The sequence below is a fragment of the Epinephelus fuscoguttatus genome, linkage group LG3, assembly GCF_011397635.1.
Source record: "Epinephelus fuscoguttatus linkage group LG3, E.fuscoguttatus.final_Chr_v1".
NCBI lineage: Eukaryota > Metazoa > Chordata > Actinopteri > Perciformes > Serranidae > Epinephelus > Epinephelus fuscoguttatus.
In genome coordinates, this window is record NC_064754.1 from 40,839,058 (window position 1) to 40,858,132 (window position 19,075).

General features: G+C 41.0%; 1 protein-coding gene across 3 annotated transcripts in view; it reads right to left on the reverse strand.

The window, feature by feature from the left end:
- The window catches only part of pax5 (paired box 5), a 71,047-nt gene that overhangs the window by 19,403 nt on the left and 32,569 nt on the right, over positions 1 to 19,075 (reverse strand). For 2 of the 3 annotated variants that reach the window (XR_007449030.1, XM_049572706.1), the window contains exons 6-7: positions 13,405 to 13,589; positions 4,145 to 4,277 (exon numbers count right to left, since the gene is read on the reverse strand). Coding sequence is in view for 2 of the 3 variants with exons in the window: in XM_049572706.1 (XP_049428663.1) it covers positions 4,145 to 4,277; positions 13,405 to 13,589 (318 nt within the window). In the remaining variant the exon portion in view is untranslated. The remainder of the gene's footprint in view (positions 1 to 4,144; positions 4,278 to 13,404; positions 13,590 to 19,075) is intronic. The other variant, XM_049572707.1, reaches the window with a different exon arrangement.

Consider the following 19,075-nt stretch of genomic DNA (forward strand, 5'->3'; position numbering starts at 1 on the left):
GCTTAAAGCCTAACGTTAGCTTTTTACTTCTGGTGTTTGCAATCTCACTTTAAAAAAATCATAAAAGAGGTGTTAATTTGTGAAGATTATCTTGCTGTATTATAAACTTTTATACGCACATTTGTTTCCCTGATGTACTCTATAGCAACATTGGTGCTTTACACTAAATGCTAATGTCAGCATGCTCACAACGATAATGCTTAAAACACTAATGTGAAGCAGGTACAATATTTACCATGTTTACAATCTTAGTGTAAGGTGGTAGCCTGCTACTACTTGCAAATTTGCACTTAACACAAGCTGAGGCTGATAGGACTGTCATTAGTTTTGCAGGTATTAATACAAGTATTAAGTGACGATGGTAGAAGATAAAGAGTCATCAACAAGTCATCATAAAAGGAAATAACCATTCAAATGTGGTCAAGAGATATACTCAAAACCAGAAATATTAACCTCATGGTGGCGCTAGAGGAAAGTTCAGAGGATCACAAGTCATAAGGATACATCCTCAGGGGACCATGGATGTCCTTACAAAATTGAGATGTAGAAAAGCAAAGTCACTCCCCTTCTGGTGGACCACCATGAGACCTTATTTCGGAAAAAATATGTACAGTAGTTTCTAGCGAGAGCTTCTTGATCGGATGAATTATGTTATTAATTACACATACAATGTCTTTTTAATTTGAATCATAGCTAAGTTGCCTAGCAAGCTAGCTGGTATCAGTGACGTATATGTACTTAACTAAGCAGTTAAGCAGCACACAAAACTAAATGATACTATGACAGATCCTTGACAAACTGTGACTTTCTTGACTTGCAAAATTAAATTGACAAACATATGTGTAATTTATGACACAATTCAAATGGGATCAAAAGATTACTTTTCTCTCATCGTTGAGAGACATATCTTCTTCCGAACTAAGGAGCCCATGGGGACACCGGAAGGAGAGAGACTACATCTCTCTATTGCAGTCTGGACTAAAGTAGTGGAACAACAAACCAACATTGCCGTCTTATGAGCCATGTCTATTGCGTAGCTAAAAATCACAATTACGGGATCCTCATCAAAAATGTTTGTTTATGTTATGTGTTTAAAAAATGACATGGCAGATTCATTGTTTTTTAAAATTCTGAAATATCAATTTTGGTCAACCTCAGGCTTTACTGGAAAATAATAAAAATCAAGGTGCACAGAAATGGAAGTAGGAATGAAAATAATAAGAGGAAGAGAAGTAAGCAAAGAAAACATGTTGTTACTAATCAGCCGAGACTCCGACATCTCATCTGCTCATATTTCTGTCCTCTTCACTTAATATTTGCCTCCTCACCTCCCTCCCTACTTGTGTTTCCCTCTCACAGATCCCCCTCTCTACTCCAGCCTCCTCTGTCCCTCTCCACCTCCTCTCTCCTGTCTCAGTGTAGTAAAGTTTTTCTCGGTGTTTGACGCGACAGCGAGGCATTAGTGCAGACGGGCTACTCATCCGCTCAGGGTCAGTGCACAGGGCAAGGAGGAGAGGGAGGAGAGGGTGGAAGAGAGGAGAGATGGACTCTCTACAGCCCAACTTAGAGGGGGCAGACAGGGCCAGATCCTCTGAGGTGTGTGTGTGTGTGTGTGTGTGTGTGTGTTTGTATTTCTTTGTCTGTGCACGCACTGTATTTGTGCATATGCATGCCAGTTGTGTTGATGTATCTGTTCTCCACAGCTTTGCCGTAGAGGTCAACGAACAAGTACAAGTCTCCTCCGTGCTCACTTGCAGCTACATGAACACAAATCCTCTGCCTCCCTTATTCTTTTCCTGTCTCCCTATCTGACTCTTCCACATCAAACAGCCATCAGAGCAACATATGTCAAACCTGGAGGGAATCGAGTGTGTACAGTGTGTCCCTTTGCACTCGAGTAGACTAGGTGGAGTTCAGGGTAAAATGCCCTACAGATTTGGAAAGGCCTCAGAAAGGAAGATTGAATGTGTAAATGTTGCTCTACAGTGTGTGTCCAGAGTATCAACACGTCAAGGGTGCAATAACATTGCGTCAAACACACAGACGTCTGATCCCCTAGAGGGAGCTCTATTCTGAGGGAAGAGACAGGCAAGGAAATGCATGCATAATATTAAGAAGGTGTGCGTGTATGTGTATGTGTGTGTGTGTGTGTGTGTGTGTGTGTGAATATGAATGTGTGTGTTTGCATGCATAAGCAGAAATGGAAATTTTATCTCTCTCTCTTTTTCTCTGTCTCTCTCTCTCAACTTGAGCAGGTAATATTCCTCAGTGGTTTCAAAGGGCAAAAAAAGAGCCCATTCCCAGATATCCCAAATTCCCAGCTCTATGATTCCCCTCATTATAGATGGGAACGTCGAAGCCTTGTCCAAGTGCTCCCTGGTCTGCTCTTAATTAACTACTGGCTTTCCCAGTGCCCCTAAATGGAGGCACAGGAAGAGACGGGGCTCTCACTTTTCTCCTCTTTCCTTCCACCTCTTTTCCTCCTTTCCTCTGGGTTTCTCGCCCCTCCTGAGATCCACAGCACTGATCTCTTTAAACAGGTTCAATCACTTAGAATCCATGTAGCTGCTGAGGTAGACTTAAAAGGCATTTGGCTTCGTGTGTTTGGAATGTGAATCACTGTATTTTTTATGTAACACTAAAGCCAGCCCTGCACACTGTAGGCTTGATTTTTCAGTTGATTTATGAGTCATTTCTCTTGCATGTAGTGATATGGAAGTAGTTGTCATTACACAGCCAGAGCGACAAACTTTATATATATAGAATATATCTGCATCTGCAAACCACAGACACATTACATCTCTATGTGTAACGCAGTGGTTCTCAACCTTCTTCCTTAAAGGATCCTTTTTTCTATCATCGAGTGACGACCCCTGACTTAAAAAACATATTTTATGGATGCTTCATATTTCATTCAATGCATAACAATAACAGTACAGAACAACTAATAAACTGTACAACTAATCCAAACAGTGAAAGCAATAACTGCAGGAAGTTTGTAAAATGAACAATTTGGATGAATTTTGATCAGATTATTTGGTTTGAATGTTGAATCAGAGATGAGTTTCCTGATGTTTTTAGCAAATTCTTACACAGTGCTCTGTCTGAAGATTTTTTAACAATCATACAGTCTTTTATTGACAAACTCTGTGTTTTCTTCACTCTGGCACTTAACCATTGTTTAATTAGCTCTTTGGTTCTTACAGGACGAGGCTGTCTAGCAGCGAGTGAAGGCTCTGTGAATATAGGTTGTGTTGAAGTCTTCATTGGACTCTTAGCCTGTGAGATTTTTTTAAGCGTATATCTCAAATTATAATGTAACTTCAAAGATAACACTTTCATTTAGTTTTCTTCACAGAAAGACATGAAATGCTGAGATATCAGGACCCCCAGGTTGGGAACCAGTGATGTAGTGGATATGAACAATCACATTGTCTGTTAAAAAAAAGACAAAAACTAATTTTCGTGGCACTCGATTAAAAAGAACCACTTTTTCGTGGCACTATCCCTGCTGGAAAAACAGCAGCAAGTTGCTACAAAACACCCATGTTTAGTGTGTGAAAACTCATCAAAAAACAAAACAAAACAAAACAGCAATGACTCGTTAAATCAGAACCAGTTTTGTTGTTTTTTGGTCTCTCGGTCTGTAGCTTAGCAGGCGTCTTGCCTAGATAGCACGCCACCCAACGTCCCCTCCACCTCCCAGTGATAAAGTCAGCTCATATACCAGCTACTTTAGAAACATTGATGTGATACATATGAAATGTACAAATGATTGGTATTTGTGGTTTGCAGAAACGTAATCATTAATTTGCAAAATTTTTGGGCCTCTTACCATAGATCGAACTATGACTATGCCCCGCGGATGAAACACAAAATGCACCCTAGAACTGTTGAATTGGACTGAATACAAAGCAATGTATACACATTCAGATTCATTACCAAAAAGGCAAAAACAATAAAAAGAAAAAGCTGCATGTACACTGAATAGATGCTTCCAAAAAAATTTAGTTCAGCTACGTCAGGTTACCTGATGATGTCGAAACAGTGTAAATCGAATTAGTGTGTGCACATCTTTTTAGTCAGGGAACAAAAACTCTACTTCACAGCAGCATTGCAGTTATTAGCTGGATGTCTTTCTTACCTGGAACAAGTGAATAGGACTGTGGACCTGACACGCTGGCTCCTAACTCTGCCCCTGTACCAGGATTGGCCAAACTGTTCTTCATCTCGTCCAGCCCACCAGCTAGCGAGGCCATGGCCGAATAATCTGACGTCTGAGCAGAGACAGGAAGTGGAGAGAGAAAAGAGCAGAACAGAAAGAACAAATCATGACGTTTTCTGATACAACGTGAATATACTGTAGTGCTGGATGCTGCTCACAGCTGTGATCAATCTGTTTGTTCTATCCTGCTACATTTCCAACATCCTGCCCCTTCCTCATAGCAAAGAAGCTTTAGACGCACACACACACACACACACACACACACACGCGCACGCACGCACAAACACAGAAACACACATACAGTTGAGAGTTTATTGATCTGTTTACAAAGACAGGGATTTACTGTACAACCAAGTCCAACAGTCTATAACCACAGGATCATCTCGCTCTTCCTCTTCATCTCTCTCTCTCTCTTTCTCTCTCTAACACACACACAGTGGCATCACATAGACCATGGCTAACACAAAGCCTCTTGTCTCCCCAGATACCAACAACAATAAGAACTGTGATCATCTCAACACACGTACCTACAGTCTCTCTCAGTGCACTTAACACACACACACACACACACACACACACACACACACATTCTACAGGAGCTAAAAACATATAGAGAAAAGGAGACTGAGGTGACAAAGCAATATCTTATTGTTGCCTAGGTGTATGGTTTTTCTCTGTTAAAAAGGTTAAAAAGTATCAGCAAGAAAGAGGTCACAATATTACAGTAACATACATGTGAGAATGATTTTTGAGTGAGTATTTTGTTAATATTTACAGTATGTTTGGTTTATTTTACCTTATGATTATCATTTTGGTTTGTCATTTGGAGGATGATATATTTGTGATTAAAATAACAACCTAAAAGAAGTTCATTGTTTATTTCCGTACCCCAGATACCAAATCAAACATCTTCTAATTTTACATGTGCCTACTCGTGTGCCACAAATTTGAAAATTTGAAAAAAAAAAAAAAAAAAAAGTCTGAAGATTTTACAGTCTGTTTATGCAACATAAATATATAATATGTATTCACTACAATATCAGTCATGACTTTTGGATTAACAGAGACTGTGCAGACTGAATTTGAAGTGGCCTCTATAACAACTGGACAAAGAATTCTCTCACACACTCTCTAAATGCAGACAGATAGATGGATAATAGAAACTGTCTATTCACCTGTGTCTGACCCTAACACCGAGCCATGAACCATCCATCCTCATCTCTCTGCCAGATCTGTGCGTGTGTGTGTGTGATGATTTAGAGTGATTGTATTGACACTGTTGACCAACTCTATATAGATTAACAACAGATTTTCGGGGCCGCTACGCTTATGAAGTGACCTGCTTGCTGACTGTAGGCTATGTATATTTGTGTGCTCTTCCACACTTGTATATCTGTGTATACAGAACAACAGAAGAAAGCAGTCAAATGCAAAGACTTAATCCTCTCAATTTGCGCACAGATGTAGTTACAAAGAGGCAAAAGTAAGACTGAAGACTGGTTGGTGAAGGGAACAAGCTTGGCAAACTAGCATCAGCTATAAAAACTATGACGCTTGCATCGGATAGCTGTTTTCAGTTTGTTTATGCTGTATCTGTCCATATCAAATAAACCATGATTAATAAAATAAAGTAAGCCACAGCTAAACAGCTGCTAATGTAAAACAAAAGTGGGATGTTCACACCAGAGGTGCAAATTGTAAGTCACTTAGTCCATTCCAATTGTTTTTTTCCAATTTAGATTAAAGGTTTGTAGACAGTGACAACATAGTCAGTTTACTTGTCTTTAAGTTAAGTCATTACAGAACAAATGTAGTGTACTTCTGAAATGCTACGACTTACTTTGTGCTGACCCCCTCCTTTTTTTCTATGTGTGTGTGTGTACACTAATGACAGCAATCAGAATTTCCTTTAGGTGATGAGGTGAGAGTTTTGCACTGACCCTTTTAATACCTCTGCATCTGTGTGTGTATGTGTGTGTGGAGGTGTAAGTGTAGGCGTGTGTTTGTGCTCACTGACCTCTTAAACACCCCTGTGCTCGTCAACACACAACACAACCACTGGACTGTGACCTGCCAAATAAGAGCTTACCCACTACACTACACACACATCTTTCTCTCTCTCTCTTTACACTTCAGACACATTTTTAAGCCGTCTTTTCTTTTTCAATGCCCCTCTCTCCCCCCTCACACATCACACCTGTAGTTTTTTTTTTCACCCAATCATACATGCTATCCCCACACCCCTCTTCCCCCTCTTGGCCGCTCTCTGTCTTATTATAATGGTGTCTAATGTGTCCATGTATCCATGTAGATGGGGGCCAGGCAGCAGCAGCGGCAGAGAAGAAGGGGTCTGCCGTGGTAATTGGCCATGATGAAGTTTGGCCAGTGGGGTGACAGGCCCGCTAAGGAAGATGGATCATTCTCATTCGGCCCCGTAAATGTTGTCAATTCCACCGCTCATACAGCGCCATCAGCCCTCATCAAAGAGGAGGGACGCAGCTGCGGAGGGGCTGGAGTTTGAGGGGTGGTGGAGGTGATGGTAGCAGAGGTGGTGGGGGGAGTTTTACAGGGCAGGATAGAGGGTTGCAAGAAAAGGTGACAGGGGGAGCTGGACCTGGGGCAGGAAGTCAGAAAGAGTGAGAGAATGTAGTTTCCAGTTATAAAGGAGGGCCAAGATAGTATAGAGCTGACTGAGAGAAATGGGGTCATGCAAGACATGAGGAAAGATTGGAGCTGTTGAATAAATTAATGGAGGAGAGAAAATTATTTGGAAAGAAACAAAGAAAGCAAGAGAGCTAAAAAAAATGCAGTTGTGTGGTATAAAAGTTCAGGTTTGAGACATCAGTCTGTCAAGTTGCAAGAAAGTGCACAAATGCTGTTGGATTACTTTGTAACCTTATCAGCATAATTGTACTCTTTATGTCATGAATACTGGGAAAATTCCACTGTTGTAAACTCCTTGTTAATCGCTGTGCAGTGTTTTGGCGTTTATAAACCTTCACTTGCCCCATCTGTCATATTTATTAAAGGTCTTGTGTGAAGGATTTAGTGGCATCTAGTGGTGAGGTTGCAAACCGCAATCAACTGAAACTTCTCCCGTGTAGGAGAACTAAGGTGGCCAATGTGAAAACCCAAATGGCCCTATCAAGAGCCAGTGTTTGGTTTGAACGTTCTGGACTACCACAGAAACAACATGGTGGACTCCATGGATGAAGACCTGGTTAATATTCAGATATGCTGACAGCTCATTCTATGGGAACAAAAACACAACAATTTCTAGTTTCAGATGACTGTATACTAATGAAAGCATAGTTATTAATATTATATTTCATTTCAGCCAATAAATGCCTATAAATCCTTCACACTGGACTTTAACACAGCAGTCTTTTTGTTCTAATCACCAGGGCTGGTGTTCAGTTTGATAAGACAAAGATTAGCTACTGTTGTTTGATTTCAGTTCTGCACAGAGGCCAGGAATGGATGATCTGCATCATTTGTAGATTTTCGTTTCAGACACCGAAGCATGAAATCCATAAACAACATGAACAGTATAAAAAAAAAAAACTGTAAAAAATACCTACTGTGTTGAACAAAGTACGCTAGGCAACGTTTGGTTCCAAGATGTACAATACAACAACAGAAAACTTTTCAACTTTTTTTCACCCTAGCATTTCCAAATGGTGTTACTGTTGGCGCAGCTGTCTCAAAGACAACCAGATTGCTTTCTGTTTTCCTCAGAGCCTTGCAACTACATCATTTTCCACAATTACTTTGGCTGTTCCATCATCCACCATTTCTGCTACTGCTACTAGTAACTGCTAGGAACCTACGTTAATACTCTTTAGGAACTGGGGATAGCTGCCGATAGCTATCAGGGAAAACAAAAGCGCTATCCTCTTCCTGTTTTGGTTCAACAATGGTTGATGCACCTCCTTTGGGCCGAGCCTTAATTTTTCCAGGAAACTGTACCCAGTGACAGACATATTGCAAAGAGAGGCATATAGAGAACCAATCAAACGCCTGATGGTATCATTATTCTATAGCTATTGCATTGTGCAACATTTACTTCATAATGATAAGTTAAAACATTTGCCTATTTCCACTTTAACAACAAAACAATGTGCTAAACTAACAAGTCACATCCTAATGATGGAAAATGACAACATATTTGACTACTCCTTCAACATTACAGCATGTGGCTACCACTGCTGTTTTCTCTCTCTCACCCACTCACTCACTTACACACAGCAGGTTGGTCCACTGACTCAGATCTGGGAAGGTAATGGTTGGGTCCAAATTTCACATCAATAACAGATGAGCCCTAATCGGCCCTCTGACACACACACACACACACACACACACACACAGCCTGGCCCTGTTGGCTTGAACCATTTGCATAATAGTATTTCCCTTTTCCTCCATTCCCCAAATAGCTCCCGATTTCTCCATCTCTCTCTCTCCCTCCCTCTTTCTCTCTCTCTCGCTCCACATTGTCTTGTGTACTCCTGATGGAAAAAAGGCTTGACTATAAACAAATACAATTCCCTCAGAGGCCCACAAACTGAGACAAGGATTGTGGGGAAGGAATTCATCTGCCCTCAAACTGAGCGTGGCAGCAGTGGGGAGGATATTCATTTCCTGACGAGCCAGATAGACCTCAACTCTGGGGAGAGGCTGTAAAAGTTTATACATTTTGAACGACAAATTGGGCTAACATTTCTAATCCATGAATGATTTATCAACCTGGATTTACTGATTTAATTGTTTTTGATGAAATATTGTTGTATTGGTGTGCAATGCCTTTTCTGTTGTCTGCCTTTATTAAGAGACGTAAAAGCTGTGTTTCCTGCAGCTTTTTAGCTACTAAATGTGGGTGTTTTTTAGCGACCCATGGCTGTTTTTTCAGTGGGGATTGTGGCACTAAAACTAGGTATTTTAAGGCAAAACATGTTCTTTTACTAACCATAACCAGGGGTTTTTGTGCCTAAACCAAGTGATGTAGTGGTAGCTATTGAAGCGGGTGTACTACTAAGTGGATGGATAGGTTTCTGAGGAGAAAGTGGGTATATTCTGCTATAAATTTCAACAGCTTTTTGGCTGATAGGTGGGTATACTGTAAACTGGCAAAAAAGAGGTGGGTATACCCTGTATACCTGCGTATACCCTCCACTATACCACTGCCTAAACCTTAGCACACATTAACAACAATGTCAACATATCCACTACGTGCAAATGCAGTGTTTCGGTACTCTGAAGAAACATACAATGCCAACTTTTCTTTTGACAATTGGGTTGCCATCACTTAGGGGAGATTACTGTTGACCGCTCTGCTTCTTTTTAAGCTTTTTGAATGGAGAGAATGACATTTACTTTCTCTTTTTCTTTGTCTGTCCCAGTGCAGGCACACTGGTTGGTGCTGGGGTGGGCATTTGGACCCAGGGCAGCATGGATGGGTGGGGGCTCCATCAGCCCTGCTGATTTATCACCTGGGTAATAGGAAGTGATTGAAGGGAAATTCAAATGAACTCTCTCTGACAGGCACACATGCAGACACACATACAAGCACGCACACACAAATTAATAGTGGGGCTTAATAGACTACAGGGAGAGAGGGGGAACAAGAGGCGGAGAGGGAGATGAGATAAAAGGATGGCTTGTTAGGGAAGAAAGATAAAGAAAAAGGTCTGAGACAAACAGGATAGAAGAGTTAACTATTGGCGACAGATAAAATAAGATTTGCTTGTGAGGAACGTGAGCAATTTTACTTTTTATCTATTCAAGTGGGATGACGGGGGAAGAAATAATGAATGAGGCTCGTGTTTCAGTGCAAGAAAGCGAAAAGATAATGAGGGGGTTGAAATAACCGCTGAAATTACAGTATATTAGTATACCATTATAATATACTGTTGGTACCTGAAATTGAGCCACTTGCACCTCTGTTACTCTCCTGCCTGCTTGTGCTCCATCCTTTTCTTTTTCTTCTCACAAATACACACACATACACACAAATACACTAACACTCACGTCAAAGGCACCCTCACGCCCTGCAGCAGCACCACCAGCGACAGCAAGGCCAAGTGGCATCTTTAAGGAATGTCAGTCACAACACAGCGTGACCCTCCTTGACCATAACCTCACCAGCACTGTCTCACACACACACACACACACACACACACACACACACACACACACACACACCTCAGCCCACATACCACAGAGGCTGAGCTGTAGCTGTCAGTGTGTCAGTGTTAAGGGTATGACTGTCAATCATTCCCTCTGGGAATGCAGGCTTGAAAAAAGGGGGGTGGTCGACTAGACAGGATGAGAGAAGGAAGCGGAGGTAGAGAGAAAGTGTATGTGTGCGTGTGTGTGCACCTCTTTGTAATCACAATGCAGCATCCCAAAGCCAGTTTGACCCCAGGGCGACCCCCACTTTAAAGCCCCCATCCCCGACCCCAGTGGCTTGACCGGGCTCAGAGAGGACACTGACCTATGAATCATGGGTATTATAGTCTTGAGTCGTAGTCTATAGAGCTACTAGAGCCAATCCCTGTCGACCTCTCGCCCTGTGCCACTCCACGCCCCATGTTGGTCAGAGGGAAATGAATGGGCTAAAAAGCAAAACTCTGCCCTCAAGGTCTAAGGCTGTAGCCTATATGTGACTCCATATACTTCTACTCCTTTAGTGTGTGTTTGTCCTCTTGCCCTTGACTTTGACTGAATAAATAAACCTGAAGTAGGGATGTCTTTAAAGGTTGTGGAAACAGAAGTGTCATTTTGAGACATTGGCAAAATATTCCTGTAATAATGACTGGTGGGCTGCAGATTAGAGGACATCTGAGAAAAGGAAGAGAGAATACAAATGCTAGCTTGTTGTCATTTTGTTATTCGGCGTTCTACTTACACCTGTCTATTTCACTCAGATTTACATTATCTTACTGCGGAGAAAGGGCGGGAGGTCAATTTAGATGCAACATTAAGACACAAAGACAAACCCTTTCTTGCTTGTGTTTTTCTCTCACAGGCAAACAACACACACATATGCAGCACATTCCCAAGATGCGTGCAGACGGCTTCTTTGCTGTCCCTGAGCAGTAGGAAGTGAGGTCATAATGAGAGCTGGGTCAATATGCTCATTAACCCCTGCAGTGTATGTGGATTATAGGAACATCAATAGGCCTGACTGGGTCTCAGTGCAGCCATCACAATGTCTATCAGACCACAGAAGCTCACAGCGGTCTGTCAGACTGACAGAGAAACACGACTTGATGCTGACATTTGCAGATCACTCAGTGAAAAAAAAAAGAACATTGAGGAAGCAGAAAAAAAAAATCTATCAGGATGAATGCAATGATTTTGCATAGTTTCAGAAATATAATTAGGCATATGTAAATTAGATTTTTATTATGCAATCTGACTGCATTTCTTCAGGATTGACATGGCATGGCAAGGCATAGCAGGCAGGACAGGCTGTTAGCTAAAAGCAGAGACAAGCATTTCATCTGGCACCAAAGATCAAAGATATGGCACGAAGAACTAAAGTTTGTCAAGACTGGTTGTTTATCTGTTAGTTGTCTTAATTAATTTACGTTTCCCAATAACCTTGAGGCCACAGGTCAATAAAAATTAAAGATACACAACATATTTGTACCAGATTTATTGGTACACCATGGATGCAGCTAGTATTTACAATATAGGAACAGCCACAAGAAATCACATCCTTTACGCCGAGGGGGAAAACAAAGCATTGCTACCAGGCAGGTCATGTGACTTTCTGCATGTCAAATAAACTTAAAAATCCAGAATTTAAGGGTATTTTTCAACCTGAACCCTGTTTTCCAATGTTTTGTGTCTGAAGTACTAATGGGCACAATATTTCTTTGAAACTGGTCCAGTATTGAACGAAAGCAGCAGCAAGGCTGTAGTGTAAAGACTTATCATGTTTGCACGGTAAATTTACATCCATTAAAAGTGCTTGTTTTTGCCACTGACAGGCTAAGATTGTTATGACAAGTGTCTGACAACATTATTGAAAGGACCCTACAAAGATAAAGCTTTTTTATGAAGAGTAAGCCCCTTTTTGTTTGTCCAGAAACAGCCCCAAAATGGATATTGTCAAACACACCAGACTCCATTTAAATAAACAGTGATATTATCATTGTAAAACACACTTATTCAAAGACAACAGAAAAAAAAACCCTCACAGAAACCATCTTGGTCTGTTATTCCAGTGTTTCAACAATGAGCAACTCTGGTTTGGTTGAAATAAAACCCTGATTCACCCAGTTAGATGTGAAAATAAGTTGATTTTACACACATTAAAACTACTGTTTACTTAAATGGAGTTTGGAGTGTTTGGTAATGGCAATTTTGAGGCTGTTTCTAGTTAAACAAAAAGGATCCAATGCTTTATCCAAACTTTCAAGGACCTGCTGTTCGTGAGGTTGCAAATTCTTCCGTGATAATGTTGTAGCACATTGTCAAAACATAGGGTAATGGCACTTAGTAACATCAGCGCTGCTATATTGTCTCGAAAGGTGCATGGAATTCATAAAATATGCTAGTCTGTTACATCATAGTATTAATGGCTGTATGTTGCTAATATTATGGTGAGTTTAATCAAACACATCTGTGGTAAATGTAATAGTATCTGTTATGTGAGGTGAAAAACTGCGCTTTCCCAGAAGTTTCAGGCTGGTGTAGGACTGTTCTTCCCCCTCGCTGATAGGTATCATGAAGAAACTGAAAATTTACCCGCCACAAACAAATGACAATAACTTGGGAATAAAATCACTATAAAAGTATTGGCAACGTTAGCGACGCAAGCATGTGAAATTAGCTTTTTTACTTATTGAACCCAAAATAGGGGGCTCAGCTAAAAAGCAACTGCGGTGGTGCCATGGCAATGCAGGAGTGGTTCCACACAAGAAAAAGGAATGAGTGACCCTAAAGGTGTACACTACTAAATTCAGTGGCCAGCTTTTAGTCTATAGTGGCCACAGCTACCACTGGCCACCACCTCACCTCACCTCTGCCTCTGTCAGGCTCCTTCATCTGTTATTAATGGAAGGTTTTCTCCTGCATTAATTGTTCATTAGAGCACCCGAAAGTTTTTTTGACCTTCAAACTATTCCCAAACTCAGCCTCAGCCCAGAGCCTGCATGGTGCCACGCCCTTACCTTGCCAGAGTCAGGGCTCACATAGAGGTCAGAGCTGGATTGGATTGGACAGGGTTGCTGTCTGTCAAACAGGCGGTCCAATACCTCGATCTGCTGCGGCGAGAACAGCTCCCCTCTCATCTGCTTCCTGAGGAAGTCCCGCCCACTGTGGCCGTGCCCGTTGGCCAGTGGTGACTCCTGCAAACCTACACAGAGAACGACAGGAGAAGGAAGTGAGGTCAGAGGGGTTGTAAATGGAGGACGTTTAATGGAAGAATAAGAGAGTGAAAGGTTTGTGAGTCTGGTATGTTTAACAGAGGGAGAAACCAGACAGATGATTCAGACGATGATAGAGGAATAAAGGGAGGCGTGGATTGATAAAAATAAATCACTGAGGCAGAGGAGGAGAGAGAAGTTTGAGCAAAGTATGGACTCAAATAAACCCCAGTGAGCTGATTTAGGACTGAGTGACTTCATAGATTGTGGAGACTCAGAGAAAACGCTACACAAATGCAATCCATTACCAAGCATACGCTGTCTCTCATTCTTGATCTCTCAAAAGTACACTCTTGCCTCTCACATATACACACTTCTCTGTCCCTCTTGTCGTATCACCCATACACACACAGAGACACACAAATATATATTGCTGTGGTATCAGTATTAGACTGTGAGCTCTCGTATCCTGCAGTTATTGCAAGGCTGAGGGACTGAACGAGACAATTATAAGAACTCTGAAGAGTCGCGGCCCACAAATGATTAGAAAAGAGAGAACCAGAGAAAAAGATAAAGAGAAAAAGGGGATGAGGGTGAAAATCCCCCGCTATAGAGCCAATTCATTGCTCCAAACCGCTCTTGAGAGCCTATTTTAGTCCTGGGGGTCACTGTGTTTGTGTGTGTGTGTGTGTGTGTCCAGTGGCAGGGGGAGTGATATGACAGACAGGTGGAGAGGGGGAAGGGGCTTCAAATATATATTTTTTTCCATTTGGACAAAGAATACAGATCCATTTGCGCCAGACTGTGATCCAAAGAAAAACCAAAGAGTGATGTAAAAAGACAGAAAGAAAGAAAGTGAGCACAGGCTTTAGGGCATTTTACCACATTCAACATTAAAGGATAATTTCAGATTATTACAAGATGGGTCTTGTTTACACCTGGAATTAGAATGCGTCTCCACATGCGTCTTGAGTGACCACTTGTGATCGGATATCACTCTCCTGCTCTATGTGCCAATACATCATTTCCATCTGCAAAGACCAAACACGTTGTTTTTAACTGGCAGCTTTAACAGGCACTTCGTGTGCCTTCCTGTGCCTAGTCTGCCAGAAATTAAAAGAAGAAGAAATTTGCAAAGACCTTGGCGTGTGGGCAAAATCAAAACAATATGTGATTTTTTTTTCTTAACCCAAGATGTTTGATGAACTCATAATATATCTCTATGGTGTGAAATATTCAGACAAGCTGTTGGCGTGTGAATGAGTACGTTTTTTTTTTTGCCTACAAAGAGCATGTCAGGTGAGTAGGCGGTCCTTCCCTGTGGCCCAGGACACATTAGTGTCTGAAAGAATGTGGTCAAATGCAGCCCAGGCTACCTTCGAATGTGGTCTTAGCAATCAGATCTCAAGACCCAGTCAGTACGCATTGGGTGAATTCACACCTGTCGTAAGACCTGCCTACCTGTGATTCAATCAAAATCAACGTTAATACCAGGTGTGAACAGGGTCTTATGCTTTCCCTACCCTTAAAGGAGTATTCCACCAAATAAGCCATTGGACACGATGGACAGTTTTTTCAATCTCTACATGCTGCTCAATCTCTACATGCTGCCTTTAGGCCAGTTAATACAAAGTAATAATGTGTCCTACCACAATTATGCAGACGACACTCAGATCTATGTCTCACTGACAGCAAGTGAATATGGACCAGTGGATTCACTTGCTGTCACTGCATCCAACAGGTCAGTGTGTGGATGCAAAACAACTTTCTCCAGCTAAATTCAGACAAGACTGAAGTCATCGTATTTGGTCCACTGAAACAAAGAGAAAGTGTCAGCAGTCACCTCCAGTCTCTCTCTCTAAAACCTACAAATCAGGTTAGAAATCTCGGGGTAATAATGGACTCAGACTTGAACTTTAACAGCCACATCAAATCAATAACATCAGCAGCTTTTTACCATCTAAAAAACATTGCCAAAATCAAAGGTATAGTGTCTAAGCCTGACTTGGAGAGACTTATCCATGCATTTGTCTCTAGTAGGTTAGACTACTGTAACAGCCTGCTCACTGGCCTCTCCAAACGGGCCGTAAGACAGTTGCAGTACATCCAGAATGCTGCTGCTCGGGTCCTGACCAAAACCAGGAAGTATGAGCACATTAGTCCTGTACTCAGGTCTCTACACTGGCTTCCTGTGGCTCAGAGAATAGACTTTAAAGCAGCTCTGCTTGTGTACAAGTCTCTCCATGGCCTAGCACCAAAGTACATCTCTGACATGTTAGTGCCATATGAACCATCTCGGACTCTGAGGACCTCAGGGACCGGCCTCCTGCTGGTGCCCAGAGTCAGGACTAAACATAGGGAATCAGGATTCCAGTTTTATGCAGCTAAAATCTGGAACAGTCTTTCTGAAGATGTGAGACAGGCCTCTACTCTGACAATGTTCAAATCTAGGCTCAAAACAGCTCTATTTCACTGTGCATATGACTGAAAGGATCTTATCTTATCTGCACTCTTCTCTTTTAAAGTTCATTTTATAATGATTATTTATGTTTTTATTTTGTATTGTGATTTTAATGCATTTTCTTGTTCTGTAAAGCACTTTGAATTACTTTGTGTACGAATTGTGCTCTACAAATAAACTTGCCTTGCCTTGCCTTGCCTTGCCTTTTAAAAATAGAAGACCAAAATCACAGCAGAACCAGAAAGATCGTCTAGTGACCTCTCTTCTCTCTAACCCCCAAATTTTCATTAATTTTCACAAGTGTAGTGTTAAAACAATGTAAGTGAAATAATTTGAGGCAATAGATTTTATGCAACTCCCTATGGAGTCCATCCATCCATAACTGCTTATCCTCTTGAAGGTCGTGAGGGAGCTGGAGCCTATCCCAGCAGGGTACACCCAGGACAGGATGCCAGACTATCACAGAGCTAACACAACCATTCACACTCACCTTCACACCTATGGGCAATTTAGAGTCACCAATTAACCTACAAAAATCCTGTCCAGTGTGTCTCTTGTAAAATCAAACTAGCCTACCACAACAGCTTAAAGTCAATGGTTCAGCATTTCAACAAGCATTTAGTCTATGCATCCAGTCCACAGGGCAGACCCAACACAAGGTAACATTAGCATTTAACATAAATGGCTTATTATTAGGGGTGTAAATCACTAGTTTAATCATCAATGATACAGTATTTGCCAATATCATGTAGTCTGCCACAATATGATTCAGATTAGATGTGATTCAGGAGCCTGCAATTGATATGAGATGATATTATATGCCAATTTAACACAATCAATTACTGAACTAACTACCACCCCTTTCTTTTTTGCCTTTGGCCACAAAAGATAAAAAAGAAAAACACACATAAATAATGTAAATAACTGTTACCACTTAAGCGCAATAAAGTTATTGAACTGAATTTATGGGGCGTTGGTGGCTTAGTGGTAGAGCAGGCGCCCCACGTACAAGGCTGTTGCCGCAGCGGCCTGGGTTCGACTCCAGCCTGTGGCCCTCTGCTGCATGTCACTCCCTCTCTCTCCCCCTTTCACACTTGTCTGTCCTATCAAATAAAGGCAAATAACACTCAATAACTTCACATTGCATTGGTGTCATTTTTGATCAAACCCTCTGTTTAGACAAACATGTAAATTCAGTAGTTCAATCCAGCTTCCACCATCTCAGAAATATCTTGAGAATCTGATCATTCCTTTGCAACAAACATCTGGAAACTGTTATCCATGCATTCATAACCATTTGTTTAGATTATTGCAATTCCTTGCTCTCTGGCATCAGAAAAAAAATCTCATGCTTCCAGCTCATTCAAAACTCTGCTGCCAGAATCTTGACTCGGCCTAGAAAACTTGACCACATCACACCAATCCTAGCTTTCTGGTTACCTGTTGCTTTTAGAATTGATTTTAAGATTTTATTGATTACTTACAAAGCCCTGAGAGGCCTTGCTCCAAGTTATATAACAGATTTTTTTATTGCCTTATGTTTCTTCTCACATTAGCCTTATCCTCATCATCTTTTTCTTGGCTGTTTGTCATCATCTGCCTGCTGCTGTTTGACCTTGACACTGAATTATAAAATAAAGCCATAAACTAAAGAGGATTACATGGATCGTCGTTTTCACTTTGCATCAATGATATTGGATTATTAATCAGTAAATCAATAAATCTGGAAGTAGGGATCCCTTCTCAGTTGCTCTTCCTGAGGTTTCTACTGTTTTTTTCCCCATTAAAGGGTTTTTTTTGGGGGGAGTTTTTCCTTATCTGCTGTGAGGGTCCAAAGGACAGAGGGATGTCGTATGCTGTAAAGCCCTGTGAGGCAAGTTGTGATTTGTGATATTGGGCTTTATAAATAAAATTGATTTAATTGAGTAAAATGGTACTAACAATGGGACATAACCTCAGAAAATAAAATGCTGCAGTCAATTTGTGAAAGCCTGTGCCTAATTTATGTCATTATTATGATTGTTGACAAAGATGCAGAAAATACCCCCCAAAAAGCAAAATATCGGGTTACAGATGCAAGTAGCAGTTGGAACTTAAAAAAATTAAAGGAAACCAATTTGTTATTCATTTAAGAGACCTGTCATCTCTACTCCTTTGTATATTTACTCTTGCCCTTTAATAAAGCAAAGGTATTTCTTATCCGATTACTTGACTGATCAACACATTCTCACTCCCAACTCATCAAATATGGTCGCCTTGTCAGTGGCCCTACATCAAAATATGATGCGCAAAGTACCCCTACTGCATCAGTTTCGGAATTTCAGGGATGGCATATCAATTCATGCTTGTTACATGCATCGTGTCTTTTCAAAATAAACTTCTGTTTTCACAGGAAAACTTTAAGTTTTTAAAACATTATGGCTTGGTTTATAATAAGTATGCTTGTTACTATCATAATATAACGTCACGTGATGTGTCACATGACATACGTCACTTGAACACATGCTAGCACGCCACATTATTATCAAAATAAACCAAGGGACTTTTGGTTTCACACGAGAAACAAACAGCAGGCTCCTGGGTGAAAGTCTGGAGTTTGTTTGACTGAGTTTGTTTTACCGCTGACTTTCTTGCTCTTTATGCTATAGTAGTTACTTGGAACATCAAAAAATACCATCACCCAGTGCGTCTCATACTTTTGCTAAAGCATGCCTCTGTGCATCAGTGTCTGACCCTGAGGGCCATTGACCAAGGATCGGTATTTGACAAGAGGAGAGCAAGATCAGTTAGATTAATCGATAGCTATATCGGTAGAATACCCAATTACTAAAATAACTGAGCGCTGCAGTAGTCTTTACCTATTGTTCCCACATCTTAGCAAATACCATGCTGTGTGCAATGTTAATATTACCAACATGCCAATAAGACTCAAGAATTGTCCTTTAAATTGTCGATTAGCATATTAAACCACACACTAATCTGCTGTTCCACAGCTGTGTAATACCATTAAAACTG